The sequence below is a fragment of the Ammospiza nelsoni genome, chromosome 9 (assembly GCF_027579445.1).
Source record: "Ammospiza nelsoni isolate bAmmNel1 chromosome 9, bAmmNel1.pri, whole genome shotgun sequence".
NCBI lineage: Eukaryota > Metazoa > Chordata > Aves > Passeriformes > Passerellidae > Ammospiza > Ammospiza nelsoni.
This window is the reverse complement of record NC_080641.1, coordinates 20,998,382-21,014,266: the sequence shown is the minus strand read 5'-3', so window position 1 is coordinate 21,014,266 and position 15,885 is coordinate 20,998,382. Positions and strand designations below refer to the sequence as shown.

The 15,885-nt window shown below is 38.5% G+C and overlaps 1 protein-coding gene across 2 annotated transcripts in view; it reads left to right on the top strand.

Annotated features, from left to right (window-relative positions):
- Positions 1-15,579, top strand: part of PKN2 (protein kinase N2) — a 54,665-nt gene extending 39,086 nt beyond the window's left edge. The window contains exons 7-22 of one of the 2 annotated variants that reach the window (XM_059478034.1): positions 2,193-2,378; positions 2,670-2,779; positions 4,683-4,826; positions 4,965-5,040; positions 5,365-5,539; positions 5,780-5,909; positions 6,351-6,505; positions 6,598-6,673; positions 6,756-6,847; positions 7,837-8,013; positions 8,580-8,642; positions 8,739-8,815; positions 9,980-10,122; positions 11,351-11,458; positions 13,030-13,110; positions 13,191-15,579. In XM_059478034.1, coding sequence (XP_059334017.1) covers positions 2,193-2,378; positions 2,670-2,779; positions 4,683-4,826; positions 4,965-5,040; positions 5,365-5,539; positions 5,780-5,909; positions 6,351-6,505; positions 6,598-6,673; positions 6,756-6,847; positions 7,837-8,013; positions 8,580-8,642; positions 8,739-8,815; positions 9,980-10,122; positions 11,351-11,458; positions 13,030-13,110; positions 13,191-13,394 — 1,997 coding nt within the window. In that variant the 3' untranslated portion in view covers positions 13,395-15,579. The remainder of the gene's footprint in view (positions 1-2,192; positions 2,379-2,669; positions 2,780-4,682; positions 4,827-4,964; positions 5,041-5,364; positions 5,540-5,779; positions 5,910-6,350; positions 6,506-6,597; positions 6,674-6,755; positions 6,848-7,836; positions 8,014-8,579; positions 8,643-8,738; positions 8,816-9,979; positions 10,123-11,350; positions 11,459-13,029; positions 13,111-13,190) is intronic. The other variant, XM_059478035.1, reaches the window with a different exon arrangement.
- Positions 15,580-15,885: the final 306 nt, after the last annotated feature.

The window sequence follows — 15,885 nt, the reverse complement described above, 5'->3', positions numbered from 1 at the left end:
TCTTTTCCTTGCAAATAAGATTGGAGTGATTTTTTTAAAGAGACTTGGCCTACTGTGAAGAACCACATTTATATATAAATGTGAATTCGGAACAATCTCATAGTTTGGGTTCACCTGGAATTGTCCTTCATTGAAAGTAAGGTTTCAACAGAGAACGATACTTTAACAAAAGTCTTGAACATTTGCCCCTCACAGCATTCTTAAAGAAAAACATGCTTCTGACTACTTGGGAGTATGTTGCTGTTCTAAAGTTTTTTAGCCAGTGGTCTAGAATTCCTAGGACAGATAGGTTTGACTTTATGTTTTGTTTCCTAACACATTTGGCATGTAACTATTAAGCCTATTATTAACAGAGTAAGTTTATAAGAAAAAAAAAATACCTGGAATTAAAATGTTACTCAGGATATACATGTAGAAATGAAACGGAATTTAATTCTCAAGTACTGTGGGGTTATATTTTGAAACAAAAAGAGGAACTTTTCTGCTAAGCAATAATAATAATATGGAGCAAGTCTATTTCTCTTGCATTGTGAAGCAAGAGAAACTTGCTGAGAGTCTCTCAGCTGAGAGTCCTTGTAAAGTTGTGTGGTAATAAGAACTTTTTTCATCAGATGAAAACTCAAATGATCTCAAAAACTCAAGTTTTTGATCAAGATGAAAACTCAAGTGACTGTAGGCAGGAAGTATCATGCCTTGCTTTTTTTTTTTTCTGTTTCCTGTAACACATAATGAAGAGCCAGATACTTTATAGTGACTATAATTTCTTTTTAAACAAGATTTCCTTATACATATGAAATTTTTTAAATGGAAATTGACAAAGCTACATGCTTGTGAAGTTCTTAATAGTTTCACTTTCATATTGCCTACACAAAGAGCTTTTGTATTGAGCAGGATTTAAATGAACAGTGTCTCTGTGTTTTGCCTCTAATGCTTTGTGAGAAATAGAGCAATGCTACTGTCATACATCTTTAAGTGCATCAACATGACTTTCTGATTTGCATCCATTCCTTATACAAGAGTATAGCTTTTCTGCTTATTAATATCTTTTTTTTTTCTAAACAGAGTTTGGGAATGGAGTATTCTTTTACCTTTTAACCTGTTTCGGAAGCCAATAGCATCTCTTTGTCTTCATAGCCTAATGCTTAGCTGTCACTTACGGCTGTTAGCTTCCTACAGGTTGGGATTTCTTCTTAGACTGCTTTCTTGCTGTCTGTTCTGTGGGCTATGATGTTGCCAGATCATTTTTAGGTTAAGTCTGACTTAAGTTTCTGTTACAAAAGAGTACTTTTTAAGTGTCATGGTTAAGTACATTTGCTGTCAAAAGAAGACTGCATTTCAGAGCTGCATTTCTAACTGACACTATTATGAACTGGCTAATTTCACCACTTCTAGTAGTTGATTTTGTCAGTCAATGCTGTCACAGTTTCATAGATGTTATCTTGTACAGGATGAAGCCTACCATTCTTGTAACCATCTGTGGTATTCAGATGTTTTTGTGCTGCTGGAGGAAACTCTTCAATTTGAACAGCAGTCTTATACCTCATTTGGTTAAAGATGCAGAAGATTTGGAAGAATAGCTTGTTGAAGAGTAGCTTCTTGTCTCAGCTTTTATAAATCCAAATTCAGTCAAGTTAGAACAACTGAATGATTTTAAATTACATACTGATACAAATTTGACTTTAGCATGCACCAGGCAGATGTGATTTCTGGTGTGTGATTTCTTACAAAATCTGTAGTCTCAGTAGTTTGTTAATTTTATCCAGTATTAACTAGTTATATAAAACTCATTAAAAATTGTTATTGCTCCATCTGCAAGATTCATTGCTTTAATAAGAAACTTGAAATTTGTCAGTCTTAAAAAATGACGTTGTTTACAATTCGAACCCAACTCAGTTAGGTTCCCAAGTGAAGAAAACAAAAAGACTTCTGGAACACAACAAAAACTTATTTTGTGTTATCTTGGTGAACTGCTGCTCTTTTCTAGAAGGCTGAGTCCCACATAGTTGACTTTTAATGCTTTTATTTTCAATATATATGTGTGTCCTGGATTTGTCTTTTGATTTCATCTGATCTTTCTGTTATGCCCTGTGGGAGTCAGAATGTGAGCTATTGCCATCAATCAGTCATTAGTCATTCACTTGGCTTACTTAAGAGCAGAAAACTTTCATAAATCATTGTCCATCTTCTTCTAGGTACCCTGGAAGTGAGGCTTATGGGCTGCCAAGATATATTGGAAAATGTCCCTGGTCGATCAAAAGCCACATCAATTACATTGCCTGGTTGGAGTCCAAATGAAGCCAGATCATCTTTCATAAGCAGACCCAGTAAAAGTAAAAGTGGGAGTGGTAGAAACCTTCTGAAAACTGATGACTTGTCCAGTTCAGTATACCCTTACTTCTCTTATTTTTATGCATTGTCTTTTATTTAAATTTTCATGGGCATGATATGTTCTGTAATTTAAAATATTAAATTGATTGATTCAAAGCTTTAAACTTTAAATATTTCTTTACTTGTTATGCTGTTAACAAAAGCACAACCATGCTATTATGCCCATAAGAACCAATTAAATATGAGATTACATTTCTAAGGGAAACTTACTGGAGATTTTTTTTTTGTTTGTGGAAAATCCTCTTAAAGTTTTAAGCTGAGTTTGTGTACTTTACTTACAGATGAAGTCTGTGCTGTACTGAAGCTGGATAATACCGTGGTTGGTCAAACTAGCTGGAAACCGATTTCCAATCAGTCATGGGATCAGAAATTTACACTGGAACTAGACAGGGTAAAAATGTGGCCTGATTTCCTCAACAGCTGTACTTGATTCTTGTATTAATTTCATGTTGCTTTTTTCCCCTGTTGCTGTCATTTTATTCAAATTCCGTAAGTGCAGCATTCCCATCTTTACTAGAAAGAGCTCCCTGGGCTTAAGCTGTTGTGCTGGGCCAGCATTCTAGAAATCTTAACATTTCTGACTTACATACTGATGTAATATTTTTGTCAAGATCTAACCCTTAGTGGGTTTTCAAAGATGGGAGATGGGAGAGATGGTGCTTACTTTTTTATTTGGATAATCAGCTTTTAATTATTTATCAGTAAAGTGTGATATCAGATCAGTTTGGATGTTTTGGTAAAACTGCATCATAGAATTTTTAGTGTTTTTATAGAAGTGTTCTCATGTAAAGCTGGTCAGTTCTTCAGGAATAATAAATTCATTACTTGTTCGTTCTTATAACTTTAAATGTTGCTTAGAGGGCACAAGTATTGAGTTGCTACTTTTGAAGTAGAATTTATGTTATATAGATTTAGCCAAGTATTTTTTTAGATACCTGATAGTCCTAGTATTTTAAGGTATAAGGTTTCTTTTTTTTCTGAAAATTAAACTGTATTTTAGGAGCTTAAATTATCTCCAGTGCATGTTTACTCCAATACATGCTTCTCACATGAGAAAAAATAACAGCCACTTTCCTGTTTTTTTGCTTTCTCCCTGCAAAGCCCCAGTCCAGATTCCCTCCATCTAGGAAGGAAGCAATTTTAGACTTGCAAGTAGAGAAATTCAGGTTACAGTCAGGACTAGTGCAGGAAAAAAAAAAAAAAAACAAAAAAAAAACAAGCAGCTGTGGAGCTCTGAAGCCTCAATTATTTTCAGATTAAGACTTAAACTACTCAGCATAGTAGCTGCTCCTGCCAGCCTCATATGTGTTGTGGGCTCTATTTAAGAACTCAGGTTTTGGTGCCAGAAAAGGACTTTGCTTCTGCTGTTCCTGGCCACGTATCCTGAGACTGGCTCAGAAGGTCAGAGCTTGGTGCCAGTGACACTAAGGTGTGGTTTCAATCCCCATATGGGTCATTCACTTAAAAGCTGGACTTTGATGATCCATGCAAGTCCCTTCCAACTCAGAATATTTTGTGAATCCTTCTGTGCTTGAAATGCACAATCCAAGCCCCGTTATTCTTTAATCTGGTGCTTCTTGACTTTTACTTCTTTTAAAACATATCATAGCCGTGGTAGACAGTAAAATGATGTATCATGATGGAACTGAAGTAGTAACATGCAATGGTGCTGTTACATTGCAGGATTCTTCCCTTTTGGGACAGGTTTTTGTAACACACATATAAAACACTCTAAGAATACATAAATCACATCAGCAAGATAGAGCAGTAGTTCCTGGTAGTTTGAAGTTTTTGACTCCTCTTTACAACCATATTACAATAGGTGTATGCATTTCTAGAGATAGTCTATAAGGTTTTGCATCATCATGGATATCCAGGTACGAAAATGTTTGCAGGCATCAAATGAAGTTGGTACTTGTAAAAAATATGGAAACTACCAAAATTGAGGTTTCTAAGCACAAGTTAAGCTTTGTTGTCAGAGCTTGAGCTAAAACATCTTGAACAAGCAGTGTTGTTAGACTGACCCAAAAAGTCTGGTTACTGTGGTTCTCTGCTTCTACTCTCAGGGAAAATTTTACATCTGTGCTTTTATTTTTACACTGGAGATCTCATCTGAACTGAAGTGAAATGCTGTGATCATCAGAGCTTCAGTCTGACTGGTTAGCCCTGACAGCCTTTTAAAATAACAGCTCTGCATCTTGATCCTTGAGTTCCTTGATCTTACAATTGTACCGTGGTGACTCTTGCAGAACAATTACTAATAAGTGATTTCCTGTCTGTGTTTCCTGTCATAGTCACGTGAATTAGAAATCTCAGTTTATTGGCGTGACTGGAGATCTTTGTGTGCAGTAAAGTTTCTGAGGTTGGAAGATTTCCTGGATAACCAACGGCATGGCATGTGTCTCTATCTCGAACCCCAGGGCACTCTGTTTGCAGAGGTAAGAATGTTTCTTTGAAGCACTTGAACATACTTGAAAGTATTACATGGCAGAATAGTTTAACAAGTTTTCCTTGAACTTTTAAGAATGCATTTTGTTCTGAAACTTCAACTATAACACACGTTATTTGACCTGCAGGTTACGTTTTTTAATCCGGTTATTGAAAGAAGACCAAAACTCCAGAGGCAGAAGAAAATTTTTTCGAAACAGCAAGGTGATTCTTTCATATAAACATGTAAAGCTTAAAACTTGTATAGATCTGTGAAATTTTTTTTACAGAGGTCTAATGTTTGCCTGCAAATTATACTGTTGATAATGAAGGATTTGGCATTGCATTTAGAAATCTTTTGTATAAGAATTCCTTATTATGCATTAGCATTTAATTGTGGTTAATTAGAAATTGCAAAGGAAAATTATAAATTTTGTTTGTTTTTCATAAACTATAAATTAATTCATATGGGATTTTTTTAATTATTGGTTTTGGTAATGAGTAAGAAAATTACTTGCATTCTGTTTTCTTTTTTCACAATATCTATAGGCAAAACATTTCTCCGAGCTCCTCAGATGAATATTAATATTGCCACTTGGGGAAGGCTGGTGAGAAGAGCTATTCCTACAGTGAATCACTCTGGCACCTTCAGCCCCCAAGCAGCAGTGCCTGCCACAGGCCAAGTGGTGGATGCCCAGCTCGCTGAACTGACCCTGCCAGCCGGGTAGGTCAGCCCTGCAGCTCTGCTGTATCCCTGAGCACAGGAGGGAGCACTGAGAGGCTTCTGCCCTCATGTACAGAATGTGTGCACAGTTATCCTGAAAGGCTGCACACCTTTCCTTCTTTTAGTTGTGGAGAACTATTCTGTAGCTAGATCCAGACACACATGTTTGGTTTAGGAGAAATCTACAAGTGTTAAAATAGTCTTTGCTATACACTGAGGAGTTATTTATTTTCTTGCCAGTGACTCTCCTGTAGCCAAATTGGACTTTGAACTTGAGCCTGAGCCTCCACCCGCTCCACCCCGTGCATCTTCCCTTGCAGAAATTTGTGAATCTTCCTCTGAGATAAAGGCTCCTGATGTGCCTTCTCAGGTAAGTACTTTTTAAGAGTCTTGGGTTATACAGTTTAACATGGTTGTAGTATTGGCATCTTTATGATGGATTTCTGCCTTTATAAATCAGCACATGCTCCCTTAACTTCCACACACAGAATTGTGTCAGTAGAATGCTCTGATTGCTCTTGATGGCAGACTGTTTCTGTGGTTGCTGTGTTTAACACTCCATGTAATTAATTCCAACACAGAAAAAAGCCAGAGCTCCAAAACTATTAGAGTATTCAGGATAAAATGGTTTTATTAAGAGAGAGCAAAATTACTGGAGCAGTAGGTTTCATCAGTCTGCTAAAATCTTACTTAGCTGAATCATCTGGAAATTCGTCATTTTAGCCTAGGCAATGGGTGTATTAAGAATTTCATGTGCTTTTAGTAAAATTTCTGCTTTCATTTGCCTTCACAATCAGTTTTAAATTTTCAGGTTTCTTTTTCTTCACAGGATGAAGTAGCAACTTATGATTTTGAAAATGGCAGAAATAGTATTGTTCCAAAACACCAGCCTGAAATAATCTGTCAGTCTGATGTTCCAGATTCAGACATGAAATACACCAACACCAGAGAGTCTGAAGATAGAAGGTAAAAAAACAGTGGTTTTCCTGTTTTGATCTGAATAATATTTCTTACAGCTAACAAACTAGAAACTTTGTGACCAATTTTTATTTACATAGATCACAACAAAGATTCCAGTTCAGTCTGAAGGATTTCAGATGCTGCGCTGTACTGGGCAGAGGACATTTTGGAAAGGTAAATGTCAAAAGGCTGTTTCAAGTGTCAGGGCTTTATCAAGAAGTAGATATAGCTCTTAAATTTATCTCCTCTGTTTTAGGTGCTGTTGGCAGAATACAAAAACACAAATGAGATGTTTGCTATTAAAGCCTTAAAGAAAGGAGATATTGTGGCTCGTGATGAAGTGGACAGGTCAGTTTGTATGGTATAAACATGTGGATTCTGTAAATCAGCTGTGTGCTCTGCCAGGGAGCTGCTGAATTGAGTGGAAGAGCAAAGTCAGTTGTCATCTCCTTTTGTAGCTGGCTGCTGTAGATGTGTATTCTTTCTTGTTCGGGGGCAAGCAGGAAGCAGAGTAACCCCTGGTTTGTTTTAGTGCCCTTCTTATGCCTGAACTACAGCTCTGACTTAAAGCTGATCCTGTTTTTGATTTTCAGGTTCTCTTGCAAGTATTTATTCTAATTACTTCCATCACATTAGGGGATAACAGTGACTGTTTGCTTTACTGGCAGAACCTGTGTTGCTATTTCTGAACCTGTAACATACTGTCATGCTCTGTCCATCATATTTCTCTTTGTATACTCCACTGTTGGGTGTTTTTCAATCTTTGACCCAAAACTCAGGTTCTGTTTTTTGGGGCTTTTTATTTGCCTGGATGCGAAAGAGCCATTACAAAATTGTTTGGTTTTAGTGCAAGAAGGTGTTTTTACAGTTGCTTAAGAGTGACTGTGTTCATTTGCAGGAAGAAAGATAGCTGTATTAACAATAACCTACAACTTAAACAATTAGTTTAAGGAGAAATAACCATGAATTACTATAGAGAGATATCTGTAATACTGTCACTGGATTTCCTCTTTATGTCTTGAAAATAATTAAAATAAAAATTGATTGAAATGAATGTCACATGATAGCAGTGCATAGTTAATGCAATCCAAGTATTTGGAAGGAAAATTGTTGGCACAATTTTCATGGACTGCTAAGTTTTCTCCTTTCATTTGGAAAAGCTAAATATAAATTTATGAAATCCTGATATTAAAATCTCTCTTGAACAAAAAAAATGTTCTTATCTTATCCGGAGGAACAGAGCAAAAAACATAAAGTATAAAATACCAGTAATTTCTGAGAATTGAAAAACTGTTGTTCAGCACTGAGCTTTATGTTGTTCCTGATTTTGTTTGCAGCTTGATGTGTGAAAAGCGAATATTTGAAACTGTGAATAGTGTAAGACATCCCTTCTTGGTGAACCTTTTTGCTTGTTTCCAAACCAAAGATCATGTGTGCTTTGTAATGGAATATGCTGCTGGTGGGGACCTGATGATGCACATTCACACTGATGTCTTCTCTGAGCCCAGAGCAGTGTGAGTATCCCTCCCTTCCTGTGGCATTAAGGGAAGGCTTTGCTCAGTGGATAAGAACAAAGGGCTTTATCACCACATGCCACCACATTATGCCACTTCAGTAAATGCTGCTTAAGGGTTGGAGATTCTAACTGATTTTGTTGTTAGAAGACGACATGCGGGTTTAATGTGCCTGAATCTACACTGAATTCTACACTGAAAATCTATATGCAAGTATTTAGTTTTTATAATACTTTTTTTAGGATCACATTAAAAATGTGAATGAAGAGTTAAAATAGTAGACAAAGCAAAAAAGGAAAGAATAAGCTCATTTAAAAAACCTTCAATGCTATAGCAGTAAACACTACAGAAAATTTATCCTCCAGCCCAGTCAAACATGCCACAGTTTGAAAGCAAGTTTAGGTGTTCTTGCCATCTGGCTTTAAAACTGGCCTTGTAAAACTAATCTGTACCCAAAAAACCAATTGGTAATCTTCAAAGGATGGCTCATAAAAAATCAATAAAAATGGACTTCACATTCTGAAAAGCAAGACAAAATTCCATTGAAATTTTAACTTTTTCAACAGATTTTATGCTGCGTGTGTGGTTCTTGGACTTCAGTATTTACATGAGCACAAAATAGTGTACAGGTAAGTAGTCATTTCCAGCAGATGAATTTCAGCTGTTCTGAACAGTACTAAAGAAACACATCAATGATGCAATTTTGTTCTCAAATGTTCATTTAGAGATTTGAAGCTGGATAACTTATTGCTGGACACAGAAGGCTTTGTGAAAATTGCTGACTTTGGTCTTTGCAAAGAAGGTAATGGCCCTTAAATTTTCTTTCTAGGGGAATTCCATAGTCTGTCCTACTCTTGACTGTTCCTTGAGAGTTTTGGACTGCCAGATATGCACAGGGTCTATTTACATTTTACAAGTAGGAAAAACATAGGTGGTTTCTTCATTCTAAACATCTTGACCCTGCACAACAAAATCAAGTGCCATTATAATCCATCCTGAGTTCTTGTTTTTTTACAAATGGACTATCTATTTTTTTAGCTCAGAAACAGTTGCAACTCTGAGTATATGGAAATGTGATTCTGTGTGTGACTCTTAGGAAAATGATATGCAAAGTATACTACAGCTAAAATTGAGAGATTGTCCCAAAAAGGAAGCCTAGAAAGTTACTTTCAAGCATCTCACTACTGGCAAATACCAAATAGAGGTAGTTATTACAGTGTTTTTCTAAAAACCCATTGTGTGGGCAAAGCGTTTTTTCAGTTTTTCTAGCCTGTCTTCCATATATTTTCCTTTAAGGTAGCCTAAGAGGAAATTGGGTAAACTCAGTATGTCTTCAGACAGGAGTGCCAGGGCAAGTCCTGTGACTGTAGCTACAAATAAGTTCTGTAAATAACAAAACAAAATGAGAAGGAAAGTTATTTCCTTTACTGACTGCTACAATTAATGGTTTTCCCAAGTTTTCTGCAGCAGCTCCCCTTGTCATGTCCCATCAGGCCTGGTGGTGCTGATGTCCCAAACTGTGCCCCTCTGGCAAATCCACAGGGCTTTTTGTGCTCCACGTTGTCTCACTACACTCCATGTTTTACTCTACTATATGTAATTTGCACTGCAGAAGCATCCAGAGGGGCACGTTTGGCTAAACTAGTGTGTACTGCGTTTTCTTGTGCTGTTAGAAATGGAGCATAAGATTGTATCTTTCCAAACAAAGACAACTGGGTAACAGAGGTGTAACTGGAACCTTAATCTGGCTCATTGCATATAGTGAGAGATAGAAAGATTTGAATGGAAGCACACGTGAAACAAAGGCATGGGGAGGAAGAAGGAGGGAATGTTTTATCTCATTGGCCTGAGCCTTCAGGTCCCAGGCCTTGGATCTACAGTATTGGTTGAAGTTGGTTCTGCTTGGAGAAACAGGTTGTGGAATGGCAGAAAATACTGCTTGCTTTTCATCATCTGTAACTTTCAGGAATGGGATTTGGAGACAGAACAAGCACATTCTGTGGCACACCGGAATTCCTGGCTCCAGAGGTGCTGACAGAAACCTCCTATACAAGAGCTGTAGACTGGTGGGGTCTTGGTGTTCTTATCTATGAGATGCTGGTGGGTGAGGTAAGTTCTAGTAAGGTACAGTGGAGTCATAAAAAGCAATGTTCAAAAGTTACAAACCTCAAGATACCAGCCTGTTAACATTTCATATGCCCTACCTGCCACAGTATCAGTATTCATTATACAGCATGCATAGGCATACCCAGCTTTACAGCCAGCATCTTAATGTGAGTCATCAAGAAAAAGAAGTGTGAAATACTGAGCAGCCACTCACCTGATATTGGCTGCTGTAACACTGGAGAAGTTGGCAAGTCATGTCTGGAGCTTGAATTATCAGCAATTGTAGAAGCCAACAAGTTGTAACAGATTTTTGCTTTACTCTGTTTTAATTACATCATTATGTCCTAAATCAAATTCAGTAATGGTAGTGTCTCTAAGAGTACAGTACATCTGTACATACAGTTTGGGGGAGCTAGGTTTCCAGGACACATCTGTTACCAAATCTAGATGTGCACAGCAATATCAGTCTTCTGCTTTCAAATGCTTTTGGGGAAAAAATAAACTTAACTCTTCTAGCTTGAATGGAAGTGAACTTTAACACATAAAACTGGATAGCAATGAAAGATTATGCCAAACACACTAAAATATAAAGCCTCAGTTCCATGTAAATGAGCTGGTATAAATAAATCACTGTTGAGAAGTTTATTTGCCATTGCATATACTGCTCTGCCTTCTGGTCCATTTTGTAACAGTATCTCCCAGGTGGCACTGTGATAGCGCGCATGCTAAAAACTCATAATTTTGTTCTTTTTCAAAAAAAGATGGTCATTCAAATTACTTCCACTTCCTTTCAGGTAAAAAAGGACAAAAAGCTTGTACAGTATCACATTTGTCAGGCCACTTCAAAACAGTTTGAAAACACCTGAGCTGCAACATGCTGAAGATTTTACTAAAACAAATTTGTCTTGCCCACACTATTTGTGAACGGTAGCTACCCCAAAGAAGAGCTGATAGATAATTTCCATGTACACCCACCTGAAGTTCAAAGAAGATCCCAGTTTTAGGTGTTTCTACCTCTAAAAGCACATTTTTAAAACACAGTCCTTCAGTAGGTATTAGGGGATGGCAGCTTGCCTTTTCTCTCTTCCTTATGGAAAGCCATGTATCTGTTTTTGGGAAGCAAGACTTCATTTCGGGGTGTCTAATTCCAAATATTCAGCTAAGTTTATGTTGTTTTCAATTGTGATTTTAAGCCTGTTTATAGTGGGGGTTTTTTTCACTTTCCTTATAGTCTCCCTTCCCTGGAGATGATGAGGAAGAGGTGTTTGACAGCATTGTAAATGATGAAGTAAGATATCCACGATTTCTGTCTACAGAAGCCATCTCAATAATGAGACGGGTAAGAACATTTTACTAATTATTACAGTATCTCCCTCTTGACCTGTTTCCAACAATTACTTTTGTGAGGAACAAAACAGATTAGGAACCTGCACTTCATGGTTTTTTTGACAATTAAATTTCAGACTTGCTTCATTTATGCTCTGCCTGTCACCTTAAATGAAAATAGTCTGTGCCATTCCACGTTATTAGGAGCAAGTTTTTCTTTTTAAAGTGCAAAACACTTAAGGCTCCATTTTCTCTCTGGACTCAGTTTCCTAGTTTTACCTAACTAGAATAGTTCAGCTCTCTTTTCTTAGCCAAACACTGCTGAATTGACCTGTTTGGTGGATTAGCATTGTCACATGAATATTTTAATTCAAAGACTTCTAAATCTTTTTGGTTACTTTCCAGCTGGGGCAGGGAACACTGTACACATGGCATCTGCAGTCCCATTCTTGGCAAGGAACAGCTGATTTTGGTTATGGTAGTTGTTAGTGCTATTCCTTAGTGAGATGTGTCTGCTTATCAAAGGAATGCAGTTTAATCTAGGTTAGCACCTTATCACAATTGATAGAAAGGCAATATTGGAGGTGGTTCCAAAGCCTTTGGAATCAGCCTCTCCACATAAACGCCTGATGCTGTGTATCAGTTTAGCACCCAATTCAGCACTGTGCTGTAGCACAGTAACTACTGTGACAAAACTATCTAAGTAATAGCATAAATACTGGGTAACTTAAAACAAGTGCTTAGTCTCAGGGAGTGTTTGCCTAGAGAAAGCAAGCAGAATACAGATTTAAGGCAGTACCTGGGGAAGGTAGTTTTGCTGTGAAAATTCATGCCAATATCCACAAGCCACAGGGTGCTGCTACACTGCACCCACAATACACGTACTAGGAACTTTGTACTGGCAGTTTACCAGGTGGAGCTCTCTGCATGCTCTTTCCATCACAGAATTTCATTCAAAATATACTAGACATTATTTTTAGATGGCTGCATCTGAATATCAACCCAGCCTGCTGCTGGGCCCTGCCTGGAACAGGGGGCTGCTCACAGCAGTACAGTTCACAAGGGGGAGCATCAAACTTCTGGGGGTAACTAGGAAACCCTTTCCTTTGCCTGAATGTAAGCAGCTTGAACCTGCTCCTGGTAAATCAACTGCTGCGAAGGAGCTGAGCACTGAGACAGCAAGGTTAATCAATCTCTTCTCTGAGCTGAGCAAGAACCACTGGGTTAGGTAAATCTGCACCCTCACCAGCAAAGAGGAATTTTGCACTCTGTGACTTGCCCCAGATCACCTCCAGTACCAAGATGTGGCAGCACAGCTCTGCAGGGAGACAGATGAGTCTGCTCTGGCACTGGTACTGCCTTAGCTGCTGCTGAAACTGTGCTGGCAGGCTGAAAGAGCGCTGCTAAAAGCTAAAAGCTTTCTCTGTCCATTCCTTCAAGGGGAAAGGACTACCCACAGGTCAGGCAGTATGGCTTTACTGTCCACCTTATCCTGCTGTTGGCTCTTACACAGTAACACTCATCCTTCCTCCTTCCTTTCCCTGCCCCTGAATTTCTCCACTGAAACTCTGCATGTTTTGTCAGCTGCTAAGAAGAAATCCAGAGCGGCGTCTTGGGGCTGGAGAGAAAGATGCTGAGGATGTGAAAAAGCATCACTTTTTCAGGGTGAGTACAAACTAGTATTATTTCTAAGAACCCAAAGGACTAGAGATGGGAAACTAAACATCAGTTCATTTATTTTACAGCAAACAGATTGGCATGCTTTACTGGCCAAGAAAGTCAAGCCTCCTTTCGTCCCTACCATTAGAGGAAGAGAAGATGTCAGTAATTTTGATGATGAATTTACCTCTGAAGCACCTATCCTCACTCCACCTCGGGAACCAAGGATACTTTCAGAAGAAGAGCAGGAAATGTTCAGAGATTTTGATTACATTGCTGATTGGTGTTAACTTCCACACACTGTGAAGCCCCAGCTGACTGGCTCACAAGAATGCCTCTCTCTGAAGAATACTGACCCTTCAATTGCTTTCTGTGCCACCTGCAGCTTCTGGGTTTTTTTAAATCACATGAAGATCCTTTTAAGTACTGCTTTAACACTCTTTCAAAGAGTGGCCTCTTTGTATATTGTTTTTTATCTGAGCACTGGAAAGCAGGTCTATGGCGTTCCTAAGCTGAGTTGGTGAAGCCAGGCTGTGTTGAACTTCCCGCACATGGGCGCACGTGGATCTGTACAGCTCCTCTCACTCTTCCACAGCAGATAATGCCGCTTTTTACAGTATCTGCCTTACGTGGGAAATGCAGACTTTGAGCTAGGTAATCTCCACTCAGCCACACTGAAGTAAGTTGGGATACTGGTGACACTCACACAGAACCTGGTTCTAGTCGGAGAAGGCAAATGATTTCAGCTAAACTTTGTGCAGTCTTTAAAACTACACATTTTTACGTACACCTTCATCTTGTGTTCTTAAAATAATGCTATTGAGAACAGATATGCCTTGTTTTGTAAATTTTCTATGGTATTTATTAGGAAAAATGTTAAACACCTTGCCTTTGAGATAACAACTGTGTAAGTGCTTCCATTACAAAGAAAAACCCAGAAAAATCCGGAGAGTTTACCAAAGTCACTTGCCAAACAGTTTTGCCTTCAAGCTCCTTGAGCATAGCTTAAGGCCCTGGTTGGGATGAGGAATGTAAGGAGGACGCTGCTCAGTGAAACCCCAGAGTGGAGCAGCTGCAAGGCCCAGGCCCAGCCCCTTCCACACTCACCTCGAGCCTTTCCCGCAGCCCGAGGGGGCAGAGAAGTTCCCAGTCCGTATCTAACCCCTCCATCCTCCTGTCTGCTGTACAGTATCATATCACTTAGGAAAAGTAAGCGTTTTCAATGTATACATGCTGTGAACATGTATATTTGGAAGTTGTAATGTATTCTTACCTCCAGGCAAGTTATTTAACTGTACCACTTCACCGATGTTGCGTAGTGGCCAAGTGAACAAAAAAATGTATCCATGTAGGCCACTGAGCTCCAGCCCCTGGATTGGCAGTTACTGAGGGTAAAAAGCAATATATTGTAATAGAATGTATAAATATTTTTGATAAAAACAGTGTATATTTTATAAACCCCTTAACACTAAAAGCTGTACCTCAAAAGTAATTTAGACCAGACACTGTGTGTATTTGTAAACCAAGACCTATTTTTGGCATCTGCTGTTCTGTGGGCAAACATTGACTCTTGGAAAATAAATTTTCCTCCTGGTCCTTACCTCTAGCACTATTCAGCACTGTAACTTCACAGGTTCAACCTGGCCAGGAGTTTGCTGTTCATGGGCTAAGGCAGTGAGCATCGCACTCAAATGAATTTAAAACTGGTCATTTTATTAATTCAAAGAAGAAATGCAAACCACTGGAGTATGCAATGCTAAGGTGGTGGTTTAAAATCAAGATGCTGGACAGACCTACAGGGTTAGGCAGGGGAGAGGCTTAAGGGCTTAAAAAATAAAATAATCATTACTAGGTCTAAAACAGGCCAATCCCCCACAGGAAGGGGGCAGGCACCTTCCCCACTGCTACAAATCACGTTGGAAAGAGTGAGTCAACTCCTCAGCATTCCTTGTTTCCCGGTTCTATATTGACTAGAAACAAATTATGTTCCTGTATCTAGCTGAAACCAATACTTTTGAGGTACAGTCAGCTCGCCCTTTTTGGTTCCCAAATATATATATACACAAGCATCTCACAGGGTGCTTAATACTTACGAAAGTATCCTCAAACATACCTTTTTGTAACTACATCTTGTACAGAAATCTTTTTTTAATCTAAGCAAATCACTAAAAAAAAAAAATTAGAAAAAATTAGAGGGCAGGGTATGTTCACCCAGTTAAGCTGAAAAAAGCACTAATTTTATCTCTGTAGTTTTTTAAATATTTTTAGGCAGATTAAGATTTAAACCCTAGATTGTAAATATATTTTGCTATACTTTATCCGTATGTGGCTGCTCAAGCACTTTGTAAGGAAATTAGGATATTTTAGAATGGTACACTATGCATTAAATGAAATGTGCCTTTAACAAATGTCATTCTAAGTGTTTTGCAGTCATTAATATCACAAATTAAAGGTCTAAATAGAGTAATTTGTAAATTGTGTCGCAAACATGATTTTGCTGTTCCTTGAAGTGGCTGGTCATGTCTTCCCCACAGGTAACTTCAGAAAAGATCTTAATGCCAGGAGGGGACAGTCTCTTGGTGGCAGCTCAGTAGGCTTTTTTTTTTTTTAAAGAACATTACAAATTGCCTCTGAACAGTCTGGCTTGGAGCAGTCAGGACAGCTGGAGTCTGTCTGCCAGGCTCAGCATTCTCCCTCCCAGGCTTCCCCTGAGGGCGCAGGGGAGACAACTCAGCCCTGCTCCTGGGTACTGCTTCATTACAGTCTCCTTCCTACCACCAT